Source organism: Tamandua tetradactyla, chromosome 8 (genome assembly GCF_023851605.1).
Source record: "Tamandua tetradactyla isolate mTamTet1 chromosome 8, mTamTet1.pri, whole genome shotgun sequence".
Classification (NCBI taxonomy): domain Eukaryota; kingdom Metazoa; phylum Chordata; class Mammalia; order Pilosa; family Myrmecophagidae; genus Tamandua; species Tamandua tetradactyla.
Genome location: NC_135334.1, coordinates 95,930,103 through 95,955,224, shown reverse-complemented (window position 1 = coordinate 95,955,224; position 25,122 = coordinate 95,930,103). Strand labels below are relative to the sequence as shown.

Below are 25,122 nucleotides of genomic sequence, written 5' to 3'. Positions count from 1 at the left end.
TTATTCTAGTCCTCTAGCTTCGGTTTTGTTTAACAGATCAGAATTTTTCAGTTCTTGTTTTCTGCCCTGCCTGTATGGTGCCTTCCCCCACACCCTTAGGTCAACTTAGGTATTATAGACCCCAGCTAGATTTTACCAGACCAAACTGGCCTCCTCTCAGGACGAAAGAGTCACCTGTGTCAGTTTTCCCTGAGGGTGAGACCCAGCAGGCTGAAAAACTTTCCCATGAAGCCTCTAGACTCTGTTTTTCCTATCCTGCCCAATATGTGGCACTTTCTGTCTACAGGTCCCACCAGCACAGGGTGATGTGGTACCTTTAACTTCAGCAGACTCTCCCTGCTTGGGGGTGCGGTTGAGACAGAGGAGAGGTTGTGGGCTGGCTTTAATCACTTCACTTTTCCAGGCCCTGGGGTCTGAATTCCTGGAGGGAGGGAATCCACCTGAGCTGGGCCCCTCTTCTGGGGAAGCACAGGCTCCAGACAAACTCTCAGACAAGCTCAATTCTGCCCATACCTGGGGCAGTTGGAGCCTGAGGAGTCCTACAGCTGTATCCAATCAGCAGTCAAGCCCTAGAAACACAGCCACAATAAAGAAAAAGAAAAATCCTTTTCAGAATAGGACCCCCATTCCTCAGGTTTGCCAATCAAGACTTAAGTTGGTATGCTGCTCTGTGTGTCTCTAGGTCCTATGTGCCCCCTTCTTTCCTTCAGGGCCCAGACTTTTTCAAATCCAAAAAACCTTTTTTTTCCCTCTGTGCCAGGGCAAAAACCAGTGACCTCCACTTTTACTGGAGGTTAAGCTGAACTGGGGGCCTATTTTTAATGTCAGAATTTGTTAATTAATTCCACAATTGGAGCTTGGTTAGTGCTCAGCCCCTGCTGCTGGCAAAGTCCCTTTCCTTTCCCCTCTGGGAAGCAGCCTGTGGGGGAGGGGCACCGGCCACTGTGGCTTGGGGAACTCACAGTTCTAGGTGGGCTCACAGCCAGTCCAGCTGGTCAAGTCTGGTGTATGCTTTGTGTCCGATCACTGCAGTGGCCCCAGCAGTTGTTCTGTACTGTTCCTGGCTCTTTATTAGCTGCTCTTGAGGACGAACTAAATCTCTCACCTCGCTAAGCCACCATCTTGCCTCCCCTCTGATCATCTGATTTTTGACAAGGTCCCCACACACACTAAACTGGGATAGGATAGTCTCTTCAATAAATGGTGCTGAGAACTGGATATTCATATCCAAAGAAATGAAAAAGGACTCCTCCCTCATACCCTATACAAAAATAAACTAAAAAATGTATCAAAGACCTAAATATAAAAGTCAGTACCATAAAACTCCTAGAGAAAACATAGGGAAACATCTTCAGGATCTACTGATAGGAGGTAGATTCTCTGACCTTACAACCAAAGCACCAGCAACAACAGAAAAAACAGACAAATGGGAAATCTTCAAGACTGAACACTTCTGTGCTTCAAAGGAATATGTCAAAAGGGTGAAAAGGCAGCCAACTCAATGGGAGAGAATATTTGGTAATCATATGTTCTAGTGTGCTAGCTGCTGTAATGTGATATACCAAAAATGAATGGCTTTTAAAAAGGGGAATTTATTAAGTTGCTAGTTTACAGTTCTAAGGCTGTGAAAATGTCCCAATTAACACAAGTCTATAGAAATATCCAATCTAAGGCATCTGGGGAAAGATACCTTGGTTCCAGAAGGCTGATGAAGTTTAGGGTTTCTCTCACAACTGGAAAGGCACATGGTGAACATGGCAGCATCTGCTAGCTTTTTTCTCCAGGCTTCTTGTTTCATGAAGCTCCCCCAGAGGTGCTTCCCTTCTTCATCTCCAAAGGTTTCAGGCTGTGTGGGCTCTAGTGGTTCTGATGGTGCTCTTGTGGCCCTGTCATGGCCCTAATGCTCTTTGACCCTGAAATTCTTTTCAAAACGCTTCCTCTTTTAAAGAATTCCAGTAAACTAATCAATAACCACCTGGAATGGGCAGCACCACATCTTCATGGATAATCTAAAGATTCCAATCTACATTACTGAATAATTAAATGAATTAAAAGAAATGGCTGCACCCACAAGCTTGGATCAGGATTAAAACAGTTTTTCCAGGCCACATAATCCTTTCAAACCAGTTCACCATACATCCAATAAGGGTTTGATATCAAGTATTTATAAAGAAATCCTACAATTCAACAATAAAAGGAAAAACATGGGCAAAAGATATAAACAGATATTTCTTCAAAGATGAAATACAAATGACTAAAAAGCACACGAAAAGATGTCCATCTTCATTAGCTATCAGGGAAATGCAAATCAAAAGTACAATGAGATATCATCTCACACCTATAAGAATGGCTGTCATTAAACAAACAGGAAATGACGAGTGTTAGAGATGATGTGGAGAAACAGGAACATTTATTCACTACTGGTGGGAAGTGAAATGGTACAGGCATGATGGAAGGCAGTTTGGTGGTTCCTCAGAAAACTAAATATTAAGTTGCCATATGACCTGAATTCCACCTCCCAGTATATTATACCCAAAAGATCTGAAAGCAGGAACATGAACAGATATTTGCACACTGATGTTCGTTGTTCACACCTGCCAAAAGATGAAAACAATCCAAATGCCCATCAACAGATGAATGGATAAACAAAATGTGGTATATACATATGGACTATTAAGCAGCAGTAAGAAGAAAAAAGGTCCTGAAGCACACAACAAACATGGATGAATCTTGAGGACATGATACCGAGTAAAATAAGTCAGACACAAAAGGAGAGATCTGCATGATTTCACTAATATGAACTAAGCAGGATATGTAAACTCAGAGTCTTAAAATGTAGAATATGGGATACCTAGAAACAGAAAGAAGTTAGAGAAGGGGTAGTGGTAACCTAACATGTTCAGAATGTATGTTTAAGTTCACAAGCTTGAACTTAAAATGTTTGGAAATAGATATGATAGCTCATTAGTGGGAATCTAAGGAATAGTACTGCATTGTCTGTTATTTTGGTTGAAAGGGGTTGTTTAGAGTCATGTGTGTTACTATTTAGCACTACAAATTTAAATAACTACTTGCATACCAGGAAGAAGGCTGGAAAATTCACAAATATACAGAGGCTAAACAACACACTCTTTAACAAATTTAACAAAAATTAAAATCTGTTAAAACAAATTTTAACAAAATTACAAGAGAAATTAGTAAATATCTCAACATATCAAAATGGAAGCACAACATATCAAAACTTATGGGATGCAGCAAAGGCAGTGCTGAGAGAGAATTTGCTGCTCTAAATGCCTAAATTAAAAAAGGAGGAGAAAAAATTGAGGAATTAACTGTACAACTGGAGGAACTAGAGAAAGAACAGCAAATTAACCCCAACACTTAAAACAGAAAGAAATGGAGAACATGAAAACAATAGAGAAAATCAACAAAACCAGAAGTTCGTTCTTTGAAAAAATTAATGAACCCTTAGCTAGGCTAATTACTAGGCAAAGAAAGAAAGAAAGAAAGAGGGGGAGGGAGATACCATGAGCAACTATACACTAAAAAAAAGACAATGTAGACAAAATGGACAACGTCCTAGAAGTGTTTTCATCAGGAAAGGATGTTGAATTTTTTTAAATACCTTTTCTGCATCAATTGAAATGATCATGTGGCTTTTCTACTTTGATCTATTGATGTGCTGTATAACATTAATTGATTTGCTTGTGTTGAACCACCTTTACATACCTGAAATAAATCTCACTTGGCCATGGTGTATAATTCTTTTAATGCACTGCTGGATTTGATTCACAAGTATTTTGTTGAGAATCTTTTCATCTATCTGTTCTAGTTTGCTAGCTGCCTGAATGCAACATACCGGAAACGGAATGGCCTTTAACGAGGAATTTAATAAGTTGCTAGCTTACAGTTCTAAGGCTGAGAAAATGTCCCAATTAAAACACGTCTATAGAAATGTCCAATTTAAGGCATCCGGGGAAAGATACCTAGGTTCAACAAGGCCAACAACATTAAACGTTTCTCTCTCAGCTGGAAAGGCACGTGGCAAATATGGTGGCATCTGCTGGCTTTCACGTGGCTCTACCAAAAAAGGGACTCTCTCCAAAATGTTTCCTCTTTTAAAGGATTCCAGCAAGCCACTCCACTGTGGATGGAGACACACCTCCATGGAAATCATCTAATCAAAAGTTACCACCCACAATTGGGTGGGTCACATCTTCATAGAAACAATCAAAATGCTCCCACCCAGCAATACTGGATGCGGATCAAAGGGCATGGCTTTTCTAGGGTCCACCACAGATTCAGACCGGCACAGACATAATGGCTGAAAACTTCCCATACCTAACCAAAGTCCTGAACATACTTACCCAACACACATAACAACCTCCAAACAGGATAAACCCAAGTAGACCCACATCATGGCATATTATAATCAAACTGCCAAATGCAAAATAGAAAGAATTTTGAAAGCCACAATAGGGGAGCAACATGTCACAAACAAGGAGCCTTAATAAGATTCAATGCCTATTTCTCATTGTAAACCACGGAAGCAAGAAGGCAATGGGATGCCATATTTGAAGTGCCACTCTCCAATTTTTTCCTTCCTGGGAAAGTAGAGGAGAAACCTTGGGTTACCTGATCTGAATATACGAGACAAGCATACCAAACACTAAATGTACTTTATGTTTCAAAACATCATGTACAAAATGTTTAAACAAGCTCACATCTCTAAATTCCTTCCTGGTAATTTTTAATTTTTTAGTCACTCTACTTTTCAATCAAAATCAACTAGCTGATGAGGTCTTTAAAGAATTAAGTAGATATATTTCCTAATACTTAACCACCAATTTGCCACAACAACCACCCTACATTAAATAAGTATATACAGTAAGTTCACCTTACCAAACTGAAGTAAAAGATCATCTTCTAATACTGGCTTCAAATATTCTTCTTTCTCCCAAGGCACTGGGATGTGTATGGAATTCATATACTCAACTGTAGGATTCTAGATGTAAAATTAATTGCATGTTTTTCATTGCATAATCACAAAATTTCCTAAGTAAAAACTAGGAAAACCAAACGAAATTAAACAAAAAAGGAAATCATGCCTGTATTATACAAAATTAGTTATTACTAAGAAATCTATATTTACCTCTCATTTCATTAACTCAAATGGATTATTGCTTAATTAAAGGTTTCACTGCAAAGCTTTACATTGTTTGGATTTAAGGAAAATGGCATTAAGACATTCATGTTAATAAAACAAAAAAGAACAAAGTATTAGAAATCACACTAGAAACTATTTCTCATTTCATAAAAATACTATTAGTATTTCCCTTTTTAAAATAATCAAGAGTCCTAAGTCCTTCTCTTTACTGTGGTCTTGTGTTCTAAGTTTGTTAAGACACTGATTTTTTAATTCAATCCATGTAAAAGCAAAGGATAGGTATCTAATACTGAAATATTATTTTTACTTAACACTGACTCATTTCTTAGACACAGTGATTTTACTAAAAGTGACACTCGTTAAAAATACTGTGTATATACATTTATTTGCTGCTTTATGTTGTACTAGCACCTAATTTCTATGATTCCTCCAAGAGTTTGTGTTCCAACTGTAAACAGTTACTTCTTTTATATTCTTTTAAATAATCAGACCATTGTCACTGTAGTGTCTTAGTTTCTAAACATTAATTAAGCTACTAACTTACCTTAAGTCTAATAAAATTTATTAGCTTAATGTATCCATAAAATTCAAGTCCTACAAGGGGAAAAAAAAACATAATTTACCTATTTTGACATAATGTGAGTTTTGTTTAATAGAGGTTCTATATAGGTTCATTTGGTTAGGTAAAAAAAATTATTTCTGCCCTCTAAACCACTACTTATAAGACTGTGAATTTCTTTACTAAGAACGAGAAATAGTAACTTTGATACTACTGAGTATTTTGAGAAGAAGCCATAAATGAAAGAATTTTTAGTTTTTCTTATAATTCTAAAAATGGAAAATTAATTTTTAGAATTCTACTCATTTGTCAAAACAACACAAATTGGGAATATTTGTATCTTGCAGTTGATACTAGAACTGAAAGTTCTAAATCCCCAATTTTCCTGGTGCCTACCAAATAATTTTTCCCTGACACAGAATATAGAAATTAAACTAGCTTTTACATGAAGTTCAACGATACAAATTTTTAAAATAATGTGGTTAAGTCATTCACACATCTTAGAATAGTTGCAGTTGAACGGATGATCTATGAACATATATCACGGTTATCTGAGACCTGCCTAGTATTTACTGTTCTTCGATAATATTCTTAACTATTAACAAATAGAGGGACCAAAGAGCCAATTGTGTATTTAGTTAACTTTAGTGGAATAGTGTAGCTCTTCTATATCTATTTTAAGTTAAGAAGTGGAAGGCTTTAATTATAAGCAAAGCGGGTTTAAATACATGTTTAAATAGAAACATCACCTGTACATTTTGCTTACCATGTTAACATCATCACTACCTTTTTCTATACCCTCTTACCCAAATTTCCCATAAAACTCAATCTTGTAGACATTGCCTTACAAGTTAAATTTTGGTATCTTGCTGCTTTCCCTACAACTCAGCATTTGTTCTTTTTTACCTTTCTGTTTTTTTCTACTTATTTTTCTTCTACTGAAGTAAAAGAATAAAATTATCTATCACAATAAAAGAAAGGCAGGCCTTAAAGTTCACATTGGGCTTTGACTTAATTGAGTTGCCCTTTTTTTTTTTCATAATGACCCACCTCCTCCTTTGAAACCCACCTCTACCCTTGCTCTCCCATTCCCTAATTCTAATTTAATAAAATACAATCATACATCAAGTTTTTTTCTCTTTAGTTATGATGCCAACATAAGTTTACTTACAATAAATCTTGTCTAGGAGAATGTCTTATTATTATTCATTCCGCAAAGGCCACTTGTCATAAAAATTACCTCATTTCCGTAAGACAAGATATTGCCACACATTTTATAGTGTAAAGTCTGAACTTAAATTTCGTAACTAAAATTTTCTTCATTCTAAAAAATACTCACCATGTTTATGGACCATGTTATCAATATTAAATTGATGTTCAGACTTACAATGTGAAAATGTTTCTTCAGCAGATGTGAATAACCTGAAAAATTAAGCAATAATTTCATGAAATAGTTCCAAAGAAGTCTAAATATTGGTCCCATCATAACAATATATCTGCTGATTTCCAGTTTTATTTCCAATTAAGAAAAAAACAAACACACTTATGGACGATAGGAAGAAACACAGCACTTCTCAGGGAACTAAGTACTTCTGAGTCCTGTTTTACACCAAAAACAAATCAACTATACTTTAAATGTCAAAGTTAATTTATTTGCCAAATAATTTATCAAAAGGCTTTTAAGAGAGAGAATTCTCTTTGATATCTTATGTCTTTCTCAGGTCATAAAAATACCGTACTTGAGATTGTTTTCTATGTATCAACTCTGCTTTCAGAGGCCTTGAACTGGCACAGCTCAAACTTCTTTTAGAAATAAAGCATAAAATGTAATTTTATAGCTGGTACACTCCCAAAGTACCATTTCAAAAATGATCTTATAGTGTTCGCAAATTTCTTGCATTACATTGCGAGAACCAAATCTCTTTATTACATGACCTGCAAAACACTAAAGACAGGCAGGCTCACACAGCTTCATACCTCTTCCATGTACCTACCACATATGCAGCAATTTCCAACAAATATCTGTCAAACAGGTTATTTGCAGAATTTATGAAGCCTTTCACAAGGCACTGAACCCCTTGCGCTCAACAAATATTATTTTTAAATGAGTATATGTAGACTTACTACCTATGCAAAGGAATTAAGCGAACTAATATAAATCAATCAGAACCATGCTCAGCTAAGGAGAACACTGGAAAAATGCTTATTAAAGAAACAATGGACTGTCTTTCATGTCCATTTGCCTAGGACAGCAGCCAAAGTCAACACTTCTTGACACTAAGATACATAATAGTGGAAAGGGCATAGATGTGAGAATATGACAAATCACACTTTGTGACCTTAGCAAGGTACTGATATTGCCGACTTTCACAATTCTTATGCTTCAATAGGTGGGGGGCCCCTAAGAAAGGGGAACTAAGAGACTTTATGGCACTAGTCTCAAATGGGAATGTGGGGTGAGGAATTGTAAAGAAGATCTGCAGCAGAATAGAATGGTAAAGCTGGTAAACATAATCCCCAAATCTTCAGTGACTCTCAAACTTGTTACTCATTAGAATCAGCTAAAATGGTGTCTTTAAAAATAGAAGATTCCTGGGCCCCACTCAATTTAGAATCACTGAGGAGTAGAGTGCAGCATGTGTGTGTTTCTGTTTTTAAGGCGATCCAGGTGCACAATCACATTTGGGAACCACAGATCCAGTCCAAGCCTCACATTTTACAGGTGAAAGTGTGACACGCCTAAGGCAATGAGTATCACCTGGCTTTCAGTTCACGGCTCCTCCCTCTCCATGTTCTGGGTCTGTCTCCTCAAGCCCTCACCCCAAACACTGCTAAGAGAATTCAAGGACAGGTCACTTTGACTTGACTTCAGTTAAGTTATTCTGGACAAACAACACTGAGCGAACGTCGCCCGGGCACCTTAGGGCTGGGTCAGGCGCTGAGATGGACGAACCTGTCACAGAACAGGCAGGGGGTCTGTTGCCTGTCGTGAGGGAGATCAGTATCTTCCTCATCCTCCCAGGCGGCCTCGTCGCCGCTGTCCGACAGCTCTGGCAGGTCCTCTTCATCCTCCACAGCGCCCCGGCCGCCTAAAACATGCAAAACTATCAGATTGGTCTCGGACACCAATGCAAACAGGCAGCACTGGGAACAGGGTGACTGGACGAATGGTCCCCCTACGCCGAGCCGGCCGGTCCACCCAGTACTTCTTCCAACTTCCCTGGGTGCCCCACAGTCCCGGCTCCGCGTCTCGGAGGGCCAAGAGGGTGGGATCTTTCACCCGCCCCAAGGCGGCGAGGCTCTTCGGACCGGGTGAGGCAAGAGCTGAGGGGACAGAAGTACCCACCGGTAGTGCCCGACGCTAACGAGCACATGGCTGTGGCGCCCTGGGAGTCCCGCGCGACTGGGGGCGGGAACCGGGCTCCCGGAAAGGCCGTGCGCGCGCAGCCGAAGCCGAACTCGCCCGGACTGGGAAACCCAGGAAGGGGCGCTGACGCACCACGGGGCCGAGATTTGGGGAACGCCGCGCTCGCCTAGAAACGCGAGAGCGCGCGCGATGGCTGGGGAGCGCTTCCGGCCTGGAGGGCTTCGTGTTGATCACGTGGCCTGGTGGGCGGGGCGAGACCTTGGGCACCGCCTCCTCCTGCCGCAGTGTTGACGCAGTAGGCGCTGAGTCAGCGCTTTAGGGAGTGTCACGTTCCCCTTGGACGTGACTTTTGGCTCCTCTCGACCCGCAGGTCTTGGCGAAAGGTCGCAGGCTGCGATCCCGAGCTCTGAGGCGGAGAGGTGCCTTGACCGTTTTTCTGTCGGCATCGCGTCTTGTGTGTCCCTTATTCGGCAGAAGAGCAGTTAGGGGAAGGCAAACTGCTCGCGTCCGCCCTCTGGTGGCAGAGGAGGCCGAACGCAGGCAAGAGATGGGGCTCTGGTCCCCGCCGGATGCTGGTGGGGACAGAGAACTGCACGAGCCAGTTCAGTTCTTCTGTAGAAACCAGTCAGGCGGCAGCGCTCGGGCTGCTTTAAGGATTCCAGTCTTTAAAGTACAGTGGTTAAGAGAGTGAGTGGACTTTAGAGCCATCCTGCCTGGGTTTGAATCTTAGCTCTGCCACTTTGTTTGAGGTTGAGCATGTTACCTGACCTCTGGGTTCTTAATTTCCTTAACTACGAAATGGAGATAAATGACTGCCACTTACCTCAGGGCTATGGTAAGAATAAAATGAGTTAATACATGTAAAGTGCTCAGACTTGAATGTTAACCTTATTTATCTAAAGCAGTGGGAAAGAGTTAAACTGTTTAAGCAAGTGGTGCTCCCAGATGTGTTTAGACAGTAACACTCTGGCTGTTGTACGGGAAACGGACCAAACGTTCCCATGCCTCTTGCCACCTTCTTTTCTTCCCTACCTAATATCTATCCAAACTGTAGAAGTCTTTCTTTGTGTGGGCAACAGTCCTTTCAAGAGCTAGTCTGAGTCCAGCATTAGTTTTGTAGTGAGAAAACCAGGAACGTTCCGTGAAATTAGAACAGGCGGAGACTAAGGATTCGTAGTTTCGGGAAGCAGGTTTTATTTTCTCTGGCCATAGGGCTCAGTCCAGTAGCCTCTGAAAGTCTGAGCCCTGAACAAAAAGTTAACATCAGTTTTTATAGACAGGATGACATGTTAAAGACAAGGTAAAGGATGGGCTGGTTTACATTGAGAATGGCCCAAAGTTGAACTGTTAAGGGAGGGGGTCCCCACCGGAGGAATGTCATATCTTGCCTCCTTGCAGTTTCACTGGGTCCTGAAGGCTAGGGGAGGAGGTTTCTACCCCAGGAATGTGTCTTATCTCTCTTGCCTGCAGTTTTACCCATTCCTGAAGGTCAGGAGAGGGGGTTTGGGGATTTTCCAGGGAGAGCACAGCTGAACCAGAACGGACGGGAACACACACGCACACACACACACACGCACGCACGCACACACGCACGCACGCACACACACATACATACATACATGACACGACACTTAACTTAGCTACCATGGCCTCCCCAGCCCTGCATAATCCTGCCTAGCTCTACTCAACCCTTCACCTGGCTCCACCCTCAACACTTAGTTGGTGCTCCTCATTTTCTCACTTCGTTGGAGGACTTTGCCAAATGTGTATAAATAGTAGGCACCCCTGTTAGTATCATCCAGAAATGCCTTCCTCAGGCAGCCTTTTCTAAAGTAGGTTCACTTTTTATTCCAGCAGCAGTGTATTAATTTCTTTGTTAACATCTTTTTGTTTCCTTTTTTCTTTCTTTCTTTTTTGGGGGGGTCTTACCTACTACTCCATTTACCCCATAAGGATAGGGCCAGGTCTCCTTACTTTCATTTCTTTGCACATAATACAAAGACTGGCCCAGGGTAGCTTCTCAGTAAATATGATTAATAAAGTGCTTTGTATTACTGCTAAACTATACTGTGTACTCCTCTTCCTTAACTGTAAACTCCTAGAGGACAAAACCCATCAAATACAAGTTTTGAAACTCCTTACATCCTAGGACATTGTTTTGCTAGAATACATGTTGACTCTTTTTAGTTAGACTTACTTTTCATTGAATACTGTCACTGTCTATTCACTGCCTATGTGCCCAGTGGCACAAAGGAAATACTCAGTAAGCATTTGCTGAATGAATTAATAAATTCAGTTCTTTCGTTACGAGGGTCCACCCAGCTTTTTCTTTCGCTTTTCCAGTGTAAATCCTTCCTCTCTCCAGTGAGGCCCACCTTCTCCCTTTCTGCATAACATCTGGAGGAAAACCTGCTGGATCCCTTAGCAGCCCCCAAACTTGGGAAGCACCCAGTGTTGACAGTAAAAGAGGTAACACACAGTCTAGAGGGGTGACTGAGCCAGAATCTTGTCCTCTGTATTTCACTTCTCACCACAACTCCATACTCAGGAGGGGGCTGCTTTTCCCTTTCCGTCACGGGTGAACACTTCCTCATCATTCCACTTCACTATTGAGACCAGAATATTAGGTTGAACAAGACCTGCTTTAAGGTTTGTGAATAAACAAATAATATAGAGAAAATAACTTAAAACTGGTCATAGGGTTTAGTTGCTCCTAGAACCTATAGGCTCAGCGTATCCCATGGGCTTCCCCCAGAGGGCTGCCTCACTACTTGGAGGCCACATTTGTTACCACCAAAGCACACTTAGGCTCCTCAGAGTCCAGCCCCAAGCACACCCCATGTAGCAGGAGGAATCTGGTCCATCTCCTTCCTAAAATCCTACAGTCCAAAATCCTACCCTGCCCTAAAATAAGCCACTTTCCTATTTGCCTCTTTTTTACATGACATATTGGGAGTGGGTATTTTATGTCTAACTGTGTCCCCCAAAAAGATATGTTCAAGTCCTAATCCCAGGTTCTGTGAATGTTTCCTTATTTGTAAATAGGGTCTTTGAAGATGTGAGTAAATCAAGAAGAGGCCAAACTGGATTAGGATGAGCACTGATCCAAAATGATTGTCATCCTTACAAGAAAAGAAAATTTGGGCATAGAACACCAGGAAGAAGACCATGTGCAGATGGAGGAAGGAGGGATTGGAGTAATGCATTTATAAGCCAAGGAATGCTTAAGATTGCCAGCAACCAGAAGCTAGAAAAGGCAAGAAAAGATTCTCTTCTGTAGGTTCTAGATGGTGCATGACCCTGCTGAGACCTTGATTTCAGACTTCTACCATCTAGATCTGTAAGAATAAATTTCTGTTTATGCCACCCAGGTTATTGCATTTTGTTACAGCAACCCTTGGAAACTAAGACAGACATGGTCCCATATTAAAGAGTGTAGCTTTTATCCTTTAGCGTCCAATGATGCTCTAAATGTACTTGAGGTAAGTAATAAGTAAGCCTTGTAAAAACTGAATCACTCAAATAACTTTGCTTCCCCTACCACAGAAGTGAAAACAAGTTTCGCCACTATCCTTTGTTCTATGATGGGAGTGAACACTGTTCTTGGCTTTGACCCTTTGAATATTCCTTTCCGTATCTATGGTTTTAAAGGGCAGCACCTTGAGCCCTTTAAAGTCTGATGTCACAGAATTTCATTAGCTATAAAAAAACATTTTGTGGTTAGTCATGATAAAGAACCTAGGCTGATGGAGAAACTCAGATATTTCAATTGTATCATCCACAATTAACTGGAACTCCCCGAAAATGTACAGATACAGGATGTTCTTGAAGAGTGGTTAAAAAAACAAACTGTGGGGTCAGGCAAAGCTGGGTTAGAATCCTGACTCTCCCACTTCTAGCTTGAAGTCTTCAGCTTTGAGTTTTTAGACAAGGCATTTAACCACAATGAGCTTCAGTTTCCCCATCTAAGATATGGAGATAATGACCATACCCCCTTATAAGGATTATTTGGAGGGCTACAGAACAGATAACATATATAATGGCTAGCACTTAGCAAGCACTTGATAAATATTAGCTACCATTAAATCATCCCATTTGGCCATTCAGATTTGAGCATTTAATAGCGATCTAAGAGAGGTACCCCAGACTTGCCCATTTATTTGTATTCCTCCCTTTAATTCTCCTCATGAATTACAGAATCTCAATTGTAAAAGTCTGTTTTTATTATATATAGTCTAAAGAATTAGTAAAGGCACAGTATTACACAATTTCAGTTAGCACTGGGTAACTTAGAACAGAACTCATGTGCATGGATCGCTAAGATACATAAGGTTTACACTGCTGCTGTAACTCTGCAGACAAGTGTTTCCAAAGATGGAAGTATCAGAACCACCAGAGGAACCATTAAAACAAACAGACAAGAAGAAGAAGAAAAAAAAAAAACTTCATTCCTGTTGCCCACACCCCAAAAATTCTTATACAGGTTTGAGGGTAGGGCCTATTAATCTCTATTTTTCAAAAGCTCCCTGAGTGATCAGGCTCTGAACCACTGATGCAGAACATAGTAATTTCTCGATTGGACTTGGATGGTTGAAAACAACAAAGTTAAAGCAGGCTGACTTTCCTTAGACCTGAAATTACTAATCTGGTGATAGGTGTTGAGGTTTACAATGAAAAGCACTTCTCCACTGTGCTTATGGCTTGAGAGAGCCATCCCTGGTTTTCCCCAGGGTGTAGAGAGCCTTGTTTTCCAGCAGTTCCACCTTCCTGGTGCTTGGTCTCACCATGTTGTTCAGCATTGCTCTAACCACGGTCGCCACCGGGATAGAGTATCCACTGGCCCAAGATTCTGGTAAGCAGCCAAAGAACTGCCTAATCATCCACTCACCTGGGCGAGATTCTTGCCTATCACATAATAAGACTCTGAAGAGAAAAAGAAAAGTAGAGAAAGAGATAGTAAATTGCTGTTAGACTACAGTAGGTATAAGGTTTTATTTGGTGCACAAAGAGAATTTTAAAAAAAGAAGACAGCAAATACTACTCAGGAATTTCAAGACTATTCTTAAGCTAGTACCACCAGCTGCCCACCCCTTCTTTCAAAGCCAAGAGGTGGGTCCTTCAGAGAAGCAGTGTGCCTCCAGCCAACTTCTTTCATATCATATATCTTAGTTGTCAACTTCTGCAAGTGAAAACTATCTTCCTGGGAATAACTAACAGTGATATATTCTTGGACAGATGAATACTTACCCAGGCCTAAATACAGAGAAACGATCAAATTTTAATTCTTCAACCTTGGCTTCTACTTCTCCCTGTTAATAAAAAACACATTTTCAGTATTTAATCTAGACCAATTTAACTGCAAAGTTTAAGAGAATAACTTGGGGTTTTGAAGGGTAATCTACTTCTGCAGGTCTTAATCCTCTTAAATATTCTTATCTAGATTTTAAATTTCAAACAAGCCAGGAAGTTAAGTAAGAGATCATTTAACCTTGAAACATGGTAAGTAATTTAAAAAATACCTATTGAATGAATGAGTGGCTGCATAGTCAGTTGAGTCCTCTCCTTTTACAGATGTTTACAGATACAGCTGTAAACAGAATTAGTGGTGGCATTCTGTATGTGCTTCTGCTCCTTCTCAGCCTGCTTATACATTCATTTGGCTCTTGACCTGCCATTTCATACAATCATAACCACTTTTTTAAACATCTTTTTAATATCAATGGTTTTTAATATATTCATAGTTATGCAACCATCACCAAAATCTAAGTTTAGAAGATTTTCATCACCCCCAAAAGAAATCCTGAACCAATGAGCAGGCACTCCCCACCTCCACTATTACCCTCCCCCACCCCACCATCCCTAGCCAACCACAGATCCACTTCCTGTGTCTATGGATTTCTCTATTCCAAATATTTCATAAAAATGGATTTCATATAAATGGAATCACATAATGTATGGGCTTTTGTGACCAGTTTCTTTCTCTATATAATATTTTCAAGGTTCACCCAAGTTGTAGCATGTACCAGTACTTCATTCCTTTGTAGGGTTAAATAATATTCCATTTTATGGATATACCACATTTGCTTAACCTGTTCATCAGTTGATGGACATTTGGATTGTTCCACTTCTTGGCTATTATAAATAGTGCTGCTCTGCACATTCTTGTAAAAGTTTTGTGTGGTCATATGTTTCTTGGCTTTTTACAAAGATGTGTCTTGTCTCTGTAAGCAGTATACAGAAAAAAATTAACATAGCAGGCAGGCCTGAGACTGCAATCCTTAGGAAGGCCAGCTTGCAAGGTTGGCCCTTGGCTGGCATTTGGGAACTTAGATTTCAGGAGTAGCTCAATGTGCCTAAACTGCTTGTACAAACAACATGGATTGTACTGAACACTTTCCTTCTGGGAGTCTGCAGTTTTAGTATGTACAGTTATGGGGGTCAGAGCATGCCTACTGACCCCCATAAAAATCCTGGACTCCCAGGTGCAGGCAGGCTTCCCTGGTAGACAACACTTCCCATGTACTGTCTCAATTCATTGCTGAAGGAATTCAGGGAGTCCTGTGTGAGTCCACAGGGAAAGAATTCTGGAAGCTTATGCCCAGTTTTCTCTGGATCTTGCCCCATGCACATTTTCCCTTTGCTGAATTTGCTTTATATGCTTTTGCTGTGATAAATCATAGCCGTGAATATGACTTTATGTTGGATCCTGTGAATCCTTCTAGAAAATCGCTGAACCTGGGGGTGCTGTTGGGAACCCCAACACAAGCATTTCAACTCCTATAGGGCAAGGACCACCCCCAATAATAAAATATCATATACTCTGGGAAGTGGTATCTTTCTCCCATTTAATATAAGAGGAAATTGAAGTTGAAAGAAATTGAGAACAGAGACAGTGAGGCCAGTCCAGTGCTCTGTGCCCCACACCCCATAGCACCTCGCAGAAAGCTCACAAAAGTAACCCCAACAGTGGGCCCATAATGAACGCAGTGTGAAATTTCATTGAGAAGAATAAATGTCCCTAACGAATAAAGGAGTTTCTAAAATTGGGGTTGGGTGGGGGGAAGTTCACACACAGGAGGCTAACGGTACAAGCAAAACTAGTTAAGTTACACATAGTAGTTTTAGTATCATTAAAGAAAGATCATTCTTCCAAAATCTAGAAGCAACTACACCATTCAGCAACCTTCTGTGATGGATCATTTGGTTGACATTTCTGTCCCTTTAATTGTAATTTAATTTATAATCCCATTCTGCAGGTATTATACATCGACTTCAATGAATTTAGAATTCTCTTTCAGTTTTATTGGCATTTACTAATATTTGCTGGGGCTCATCTTGGACCAGCCACTGTGCTAGGTTCTTCTGCAGATATTAACAACAGGGCTATATATATATACTGGCGAGCAGCACAGACTCTTATTAGGCTACCTGGGTTCAAATCTCAGCTCTGCCATTTTATTAGCTAGTCATCTTAATATCACTATACTTCAGTTTCCACATAAATGTACATAAAAGCCTCAGAACAATGCCTAAGAAGGCTTTATAAAGATGTTAGCTATTATTGTGTAAGCTGATTTCATCATCATAACCCAAAGAATATTAGCCTTTATCCTTTTTTTAATGTAATTTTGTTGAGATAGCTTCACATGCCATACAATCCATCTAAAGTATACAATCAGTGGTTCACAATAATAGGACATAATTGTGTATTCATCACCCTGATCTTTTGTAGAACATTTGCATTACTCTAGTAAAATAAATAAAAAGAAAAAAGAAAAACCCCATGTATCCCTATCCCTTACCCCTCCCTCTTATTGACCGCTAGTATTGCAGCCTACCCAGTTTTAAGACTTAGAATAGAAGTAGGTTAACTAAGACAGTGCAGCTTTGACAGATATATATATATACACACATATATGTCAGTAGAACAAAATAAACCATCCAGAGGTAGAGGCATAAGTACCTTTATCCTTAAGGAAATATAATTTTTTCTTTCCCCAAAGGTTTAAAGTTTTATCATCTTCTTATGAGGATTGTTCTAAACTCTAACAATGAAATAGAAACACTTCCGTTCTCAACTGGCAATGTAAAGCAATAATGTCACCTAACAAGCGTACACATGGATCATCTCTCATATATGCCCTTCAGTATTCTCAATTCAATGTTAGCTATGTATAGTAGGTTCTCAATGAATACTTTCCCAGCCTTATTTCCTGTACACAGCCATTTGACACTCATATCTAAAATATACACTGAAGGTCATATGCCATTGTGCAAGCTGTTTCTTCTACCTTAAATGTCTTTTGTCCATCCCATGACATATTCTTGTAGGATTTTTCCTTTATCTGTGTTCCTTTTGCACTTCAAATATAGTACTTTTAGAGCACATACCATTGCGAATTATGGCTATTTATTTATAGGTCTAATTATCCCCTCAAAAATGGGACTTCATCTCATTCATCTTTGTAGTCCCAAAACTTAATACAGAAACCACCAGGAGGCAGGTCTTCAAAAGAAACTTAAGAGAGGAATAAATACCTCCAGCCTCACTGGTGGCATACTAATCTTCTTTTGGTTCAAAATACTAGTTTTGGATAGGGAAGATAAAGCCCAATTGTGAAAAAGATCTAGGATTTTCATTATGAACAGCTGATCATGGACAAATAAAATGATAAAGATGGTTACTATTTTAGCAACCAGCTCAGATTACTATAAATAAAATAGTAATAATCTCAGGTTTCAGTTTTTAGAAAAGGAGAAGTAGCATGAAAAGGAGTAGTTTCACTGCAATCCTAGCATAACACCACTGTGAAGTTCACCCTTAGCAAAGTGAGCAGGATGCTAAGAAGGCTAGAGAAAAGCACCAATAAAGAATGGAGCAAGGACTTAAAGGTAATAAACCTGGAAAAATGCAATTAATGCAACCATAATCCCTGAGTTACTTTTAAAAGAAGTAATAGAAGGAATAGACTTGCTTTTGTTGTTTTAAAAGGCAGAATTAAAACAACTAGCATGGAATTTCACGTTCTTGCCCCTGCTAGGCAGTGGAGGCGAAAGGCCAGGAGAGTCTGAGCTGGGCTGGGTTGACTCTTGGTCCTAACTGGGCTTCCAAGGCCTTCCCAGTGGGTCAGGAGTTGGGCCAGGTGCTGTGCCTGGCGCTAAGGTGTGGGGGATTCCCCCGTGCCCCCTGCCATATGAGTTCTGCGGAGGCATAGCATTCTGTGGGCCTCAGGGTAGAGTGGGGCTGGCACCCCAAGGCTGCCTGGAGACCCCACAGCCCGAGGATGAAGCGGGAGCTAGGGTTGAGAGCAACTCTGAGGTGGCCGCCCCTGAGCTCTGCCCTGCCAACCCGGTGCTGTGAAGCTGGACAAGGAGAAGCTGAAGCAAAATCCGGAGGAGTCCCAGGACACCAAAGCTCTACAGAATAAATTCGAGCAATTTGCCAAGCTCCTGAAGCAGAAGAGGATCACCCTGGGGTACACCCAGGCTGATGTGGGGTTCTCTTCGGGAAGGTGTACAGCTAGACGACATCTGCCTTTTTGAGGCCCTGCAGCTGAGATTCAAGAACATGTGTAAGCTGCGGCCCCTGCTACAGAAATGGGTGGAGGAAGCAGACAACTATGAAAATCTTCAGGAGATATCAAAATGGAGACCTTCCTGCAGCAGGCCAGAAAGAGAAAGCAGACGAGCCTTGAGAACCGATTGAGAGCCAACCTAGAGAATTCGTTCCTGCCGTGCCCAAACCCACGCTGCAGCAGATCAGCCACAACGCCCAGTAGCTCAGGCTGGAGAAGGACAGGGTCTGAGTGTGGTTCTGTAACTGGTGGCAGAAGGGCAAGCGATCAAGCAGTGACTGTTCCCAATGGGAGGAATTTGAGGCTGCCAGGTCTCTTTTCCACGGGGACCACTGTCTTTTCCTCTGGCATCAGGGCCTCATTTCGGTACTCCAGATTATGGGGGCCCTTACTTCACTGCTCTGTACTCCTCTGTCTCTTTCCCTGACAGTGAAACCTTCCCCTCTGTCCCAGTCTGGGCTCTCCCGTGCCTTCAACTGAGGTGCCTGACCTTCTCAGGAGTGTGGGGGTAGGGGGGAGAGGGGACAGAGGAAAAGGGAGAAGCTGAGGAAATGGGATAATGGGGTTGTTAACCAGGGCTTTGAGGATTAAGTCCTAAATTCACTAAGGAAGGAATTGAGAACACAGTGGGGGCAGGGAAATTTGGGGGAAACTGGTTGGAAGGAAGGTGAAATTCACTGATGCTCTTGATTTTTTTTTTTTTTTTAATAGGCAGACACGGGAAAACGAAGCATGAACCCAGGTCTCCGGCATGGCAGGCATGCTTTTGATTTTAATCCCACATCACTCATCATTTTGTTCTTAAATAATCATTGGATGCAAAAAAACACTAGCATTTATATAACAAATTTCACCTTAATTTGAGAACTTTTTAACAGTTGGATCTGATGAAACATATAAAGGATTTGAGGTATTAAACTCCCTAGGGCTGGAGGTATTCAAGCAGAAGGTAGAAAACCATATGTAAAAGACGCCCTGGAGAGGCTGAAAGACCTCTAAGGCCATGCTTCTTAAACTGTGGGAGCTTGGAGGTACAAAAAGTATGATAACACATGTCCCATCTTGCTGCAGCAACAATTTTACATGAAGGTAAGTAAATGGAAACCTTTTTGTTGTTGTTAAAATAAAGAAGAAGATACACACACACATATATATATATATATATTCTAAGAATAGGAAAATGTACACGACCCTTTTAAAGATAAAAGAGACACCTAAGGAGGTTGAGCTTGTAGCTAGCAGACTGCTTCAGGTGAGATATCCCCAAATGCCCAGATAAATATAAGCTCCTTCTCCTCAGCCATTACAGAAACTTTGAGAGAAAGGTATACAAATTACTGCCTGAAAGTTTCCAATGCTAGGATTTCATGTGTTAAAGCCACCACATCTCTTTTCACTGATTATTGAGTAATCAATAGGGGGGAAGACATTGGAAATTCTCTCTCAAATCACTCCCTTGTCCCAAAAATATCCCTGCAAAAACAGTCCCTATAGCTATAAAAAGTAGATAATACATTTAATGCAATTTTATATTATTTAGTATTGCCAGTTTGCCAGAGTTCGAAGCATATAAAAGAAGCATGCACAAACCTTAATTTGCAGGTATAAAAAATTGCTTGACTTATCAGCTCCTTTAGAGGACAGCAAGTTGAAATGTTTGCACCCTCCAGCTTTTGCCAGCTCTGCAGACTTCAGCACATAATCTCGGTCAACACGAACATATCCTGCCTGAGGGGGAAAAGGAAGTGAGTTATTTCTAAAAAGCTGCGAGTTCATCTTAAAGATTACTACTTAGCCTGAGTGGCAGGCTAGGACGCTTGGGAGGATGGGGATCTAAAGGAAATGCATCCAAGTGATGCATGAATGCCAAGCTTAGATCCTGGGAAATGCTCCAAGTATGATCCTCATGATAGACTTACCATCTTTAGCAGCAAGTCTGGAAATGCAAAGAAAAAAAAAAGGATAGTGACACTGAAACCAAGACACAACAAATCCATCAGGAGCAAAAGGAACAATAAAATCAGGCTGGGAAACTGTTTTTATTCACACGTTTCTCTGTCTTTTAACAACTTTACAACTTTATACACCCCTCCTCTCTGGTTCTTTATCTTTTCTGTGTCAACTCTAACATAGTAGGGTCTGAAAGCAAGGTACTTTTAGAAGAAAGTCTAGACTTCCACCTTTTAAATTTCCCATTTCTGTATATGTTTAATAAAATATCTTACATATTAGCAAGTAGTATATCCTCATATTTTTACTGAAGACTGCATAACCACAAACGTTTGGAGACCCTCATACTAAGGGTAGACTCAATCTAGAGTGGATAGCGGCCGGTCTTTCTTCTTATTTTACATCTCAGCATCAGCACATGGTCAGCACATGGAAGATGCTCAAAAATTTCTTAAATGAATGACTAAAAGTGCAATAAAAGAGAAAAGGCAAATGCAATCAGAAAAAAAGGAACTAAATAGCAATAAGAAGGGAGGGGAGAGGATGATACAACCAATAGAATATACTCTCATTTCAGAATCTAACTGAAGAACATGTGCCTTTATCCAGAAAAGGGAATTCCACGTAGTAACAGCTTCTTAGAACCACCATAAATTCTGGCATCCTCAAATCCTGCACAACTGAAGAGAAGTCTAAATTCTATTCAAGTAAAAATTCATAGATACCCACAATTAAATTGTGAAATGCTATAATGGAGATTCTAAACCTCAAGACTGGATTACAGTACCAATGACTTTTTTTTTTTTAATTAAGAATTTGCTCTGTGGTAGTTATTGATCCTAAATGTTTTATTTGGTATGGAGATGTACATCTTTCATAGAATGTTAGAAGAAACTTTAGGAAATATCACAACCAATCCCCTTATTTTGTAGATGTGAAAATAAGAACCAGCTGAATTGCTGGCTAGTCAGTGAGGGAGCTGAGAGTGAGTACAGGTTCCTTTTATATATATATATATATTTTTTTTTTTCTAATTGCAATATGTTTATGCACCATACAGTCCATCCAAAGTACATAATCAGTGGCTTACAATATCATCACACAGTTGTGTATTCATCACCATGATCAATTTTAAAACATTTGCATCACAGAAAAATAAATAAAAAGACCAAAGGAATAAACCCATACAGCCCCATATCCCTTACCCTTCCCTCTCATTGACCACTAGTATTTCAATCTACCTATTTTTTTTTTATTTATTTTTTGTCCATATTATTTTCTCATCTGTCCATACCCTTTCTCCCTGGATAAAGGGAGCATCAGCCATCATCTTTATTTGATTGTGAGATCCTTGTGGCTGATGCACCCATCCAGGGTATGGACAGATGAGTAAAAAAAATAAGGACAAAAATAAATAAATAATGGGGGATAAGGTGTAAAAGAAAACTGAGTAGATCGCAATACTATTGGTCACTGCACAAATTACTCTGGGATATATCATGGCATCACATTAACCTGTACAAACCAATAGGATCTCATGCCCAATTCTAGATTTCATGTAATTAATTATGGTGTTCGGATAAACTGACCATACAAGTTAAATTAGATAATGCACTACGAAAAAATATAAATTTTGCACCAAATAAACATCTCTTCCTTTGGTCTCACGCAGAAGTTGAAGTTCTAAAATATGAACAATTCCATCCTTTACCCTGTATTCTGATGTATCTTAGTCCTATCCAGATCAGCTTCATTCACATCTCTCTAGTCAAAATCTGATCATTTTTTCAACTTTTTAACAGTTGCTGTATGGGGTAATGCTGGCTTTCATAGCTTCAGTGCTTTAACTCTGAGTCTTAAGTGTTACACAAATACTGGAAGTTCCAAAGAACGACCAGGTAATACACAAATAGCAGCATCTCAGAATTTAGAAATAACAGTTACAACTCCAGAATAGATGTGACTGCTGTAAGAGCTTACAAATCTAGGACCCTTTATGATAGGTCCCAACTTGATAACCCATGTTCTTGACTTCAATTCTCTGAGTTTGTATTTTAAAATGAGTCCATATGAGTGAGGCATGATAATATTTGTCTTTTTGTTTCTGACATTTCATTCAATATACTGACCTCAAGGTTCATTCACCTAGTTGCATTCATTCCTTACAACTTCATTCCTTCTTGCAGCCACTCAGTAGTCCATTGCGTGTATACACCACAGTTCACCCTTCCTTCCATCAGTACCCTTAGGCCACCTCCATGCATTGAGAATCTCAAACTCTGCTGCCATAAACACCAATGTGCAAATGTCCATTCATGTCCCCACTCAGTTCTTCCAGGTATACCTAGCAATGGGGTTGCAGGATCATATGGCAACCCCACTCCGAGCTATGGAACCACCACACTGCCCTCCAGAGGGGCTTCACCACTCTACTTCCCTACCAACAGGGAGCATAGATTCCTGACTCTCTCATCAGTGCTCTTTCCACTGCAGGAGTAGTGCTTTGTATCTCATACTACCTCTAGCTGATGAAAATGACTAATTTGTAATTGTGGTAGGAAGAAAAATGGTCATGCAAAGATATCAACATGCTAATCCCCATACCTGTCAATGAGTTGGGTTACATAGCAAAGGAGAATTCAGGCTGCTAGTCAGATGACCTTAAAATAGGGAGCTTACTCTAGATTATCAAAGTGGACCCAATGTAATCACAAGTATCCTTAAAAGTAGAAGAGGAAGGCAGAAGAGGTGGTCAGAGTGATGCAATGTGAGAAGTACTCAACCCCCCCTCCCCCATTGCTGATGGTGAAAGGGGCCCATGAGCCAAGGAATGCAGGTAGCCTCCAGAAGATAAAAAGAACAGGGACACAAATCCTCCCCTAGAGCCTACCGAAGGGAGTTCAGCCCTGCCAACACTTTGATTTTAGCCCTGTGAAACCCATGGACTTCTAAACTACAGAACCAAAAGATAATAAATTTGTGTTATTTTAAGACACTAAGTTTGAAGTAATTTGTTATGGCAGCAATGGGAAACTAAAACAATTCAATTTAAAAATAACAGGCACGAGTAAATTTTTTTTAACTTTCTATTACAATAATCAGAAAGGAAAAATTAATATGTAAGTACAGAATAGCTTGATGAATTTACTTAAACTGAAAATGCCTCTGCAACTGGCTCCCCGATCAAGAAACAGAACATTATCAGGACCTCAAAAGTCTCCCTGGTACTGCCTTCTCATTACTCACATGTACATTTTTAACTATATCCACTATATGCAGGGAAGTGTGATTTTTTCTGTTTTACTTCACATAATATAATCTTAGCTCTTCACCCATAAATCATCACCATCTCCTTTTGAGTTGCATACCTCTGGATTAGTATTTTGACACTAAATCCTAAGCATTTGACTCACCAATTTGCCTTATACATGATTCAAAATCCTACTGTTACTTTTTAAAATCAGGGTGAAACAAACCAATTTTAATATTTAGCATATCTCTATCAGGGGTGATTTTCCTCAAAGCCATTCTTCAAAGTGAGATTTTACATATGCTGAAAGTTTACCTGGAAAAACAATCCAAAACTATGCAGAAAAATGCTAAAACACTAAATTTGTTTTTCATCTATTTCTATTTCTTCCCTTCACTCCAATTCACCAGAACTCTGATTTCATAAAGAGGTTCATTATTCACAATATAAGTACACAGTTGACAAGTGAAATAAATTCCTTATTTTTTTTTTAGCATTATTGCTTTGAAGGATTATTATAGTTGTCTCTGTTAAAATGCTTTTTCTTTCATCAGTGTCTTTAAAAAAAAGGGAAAAACTCAGCCAATCGTAAGTCTCTAGACTGACGCTACCTCTCTCACTTAATCCAGGGCCAGTAAAGGGGTAATTTGATTAAACTGAGACCCTAATTTATTTGGCTTTAGTTCTGGATCAACCTCTCCTTAATAGAGTGCTGTCTTCTCCAACTGTTTGATGGAAATTAAAGTGACATAAATACCATGGGACTTTTTCAATCTGATTAGTCAGCTAAGGCACATCAATACCAGCCCAGCCATCAGACGCTAGCGTCCTTCCTTTCACCGGCCTCACTAACAACTGACAACTGCTCCTTGAACGACGAGCACCCACGCTGCTGCAGAGACCCCCACGCTTAGCCCATCATCCCTGCTCAATGGGCCTTGCTGACAAGGTGCCCATACCTTTCTCCACTGCTGTCCTGTGGACAAAGCTAAATATTGTTTTATTAGCAATCAATGGCTATTAATCCAAAGCGATTTCACAAATCCGCTGAGCCCTCAAGCTGATTATAAATATGCGGTTTTTCCAGGCTCACAACATTTTGCATTTCACCTCCCCCACCCTAATGCATGGCCTTTCAGCTGGCAAATGAAACTCAAAAGCAAAGGGGGTCAACAGCTTTCAAGGACTTAAAAATTAAACCTAAACATCGATCTGGTAACTGACTCAGAGACATCAACATACATCGACTTTCTT

The 25,122-nt window shown here is 40.1% G+C and overlaps 2 protein-coding genes and 1 pseudogene across 7 annotated transcripts in view; 1 reads left to right on the top strand and 2 right to left on the bottom strand.

Moving 5' to 3' along the window:
• PRMT3 (protein arginine methyltransferase 3) overlaps positions 1–9,238 on the bottom strand; it is a 174,688-nt gene extending 165,450 nt beyond the window's left edge. The window contains exons 1-5 of one of the 2 annotated variants that reach the window (XM_077114223.1): positions 9,073–9,238; positions 8,680–8,815; positions 7,066–7,148; positions 5,712–5,761; positions 4,903–5,005 (exon numbers count right to left, since the gene is read on the bottom strand). In XM_077114223.1, the coding sequence (XP_076970338.1) occupies positions 4,903–5,005; positions 5,712–5,761; positions 7,066–7,148; positions 8,680–8,815; positions 9,073–9,100 (400 nt within the window). In that variant the 5' untranslated portion in view covers positions 9,101–9,238. Of the gene's footprint in view, positions 1–4,902; positions 5,006–5,711; positions 5,762–7,065; positions 7,149–8,645; positions 8,816–9,072 lie in introns of both variants that reach the window. The other variant, XM_077114222.1, reaches the window with a different exon arrangement.
• Positions 9,239–13,294: 4,056 nt separating this feature from the next.
• HTATIP2 (HIV-1 Tat interactive protein 2) overlaps positions 13,295–25,122 on the bottom strand; it is a 31,531-nt gene continuing 19,703 nt past the window's right edge. For all 5 annotated transcript variants that reach the window (XM_077114219.1, XM_077114221.1, XM_077114218.1 and 2 more), the window contains exons 4-6: positions 20,259–20,396; positions 14,341–14,402; positions 13,295–14,016 (exon numbers count right to left, since the gene is read on the bottom strand). In XM_077114219.1, the coding sequence (XP_076970334.1) occupies positions 13,788–14,016; positions 14,341–14,402; positions 20,259–20,396 (429 nt within the window). In that variant the 3' untranslated portion in view covers positions 13,295–13,787. The remainder of the gene's footprint in view (positions 14,017–14,340; positions 14,403–20,258; positions 20,397–25,122) is intronic.
• Positions 17,932–19,180, top strand: LOC143643940 (POU domain, class 5, transcription factor 1-like; annotated as a pseudogene).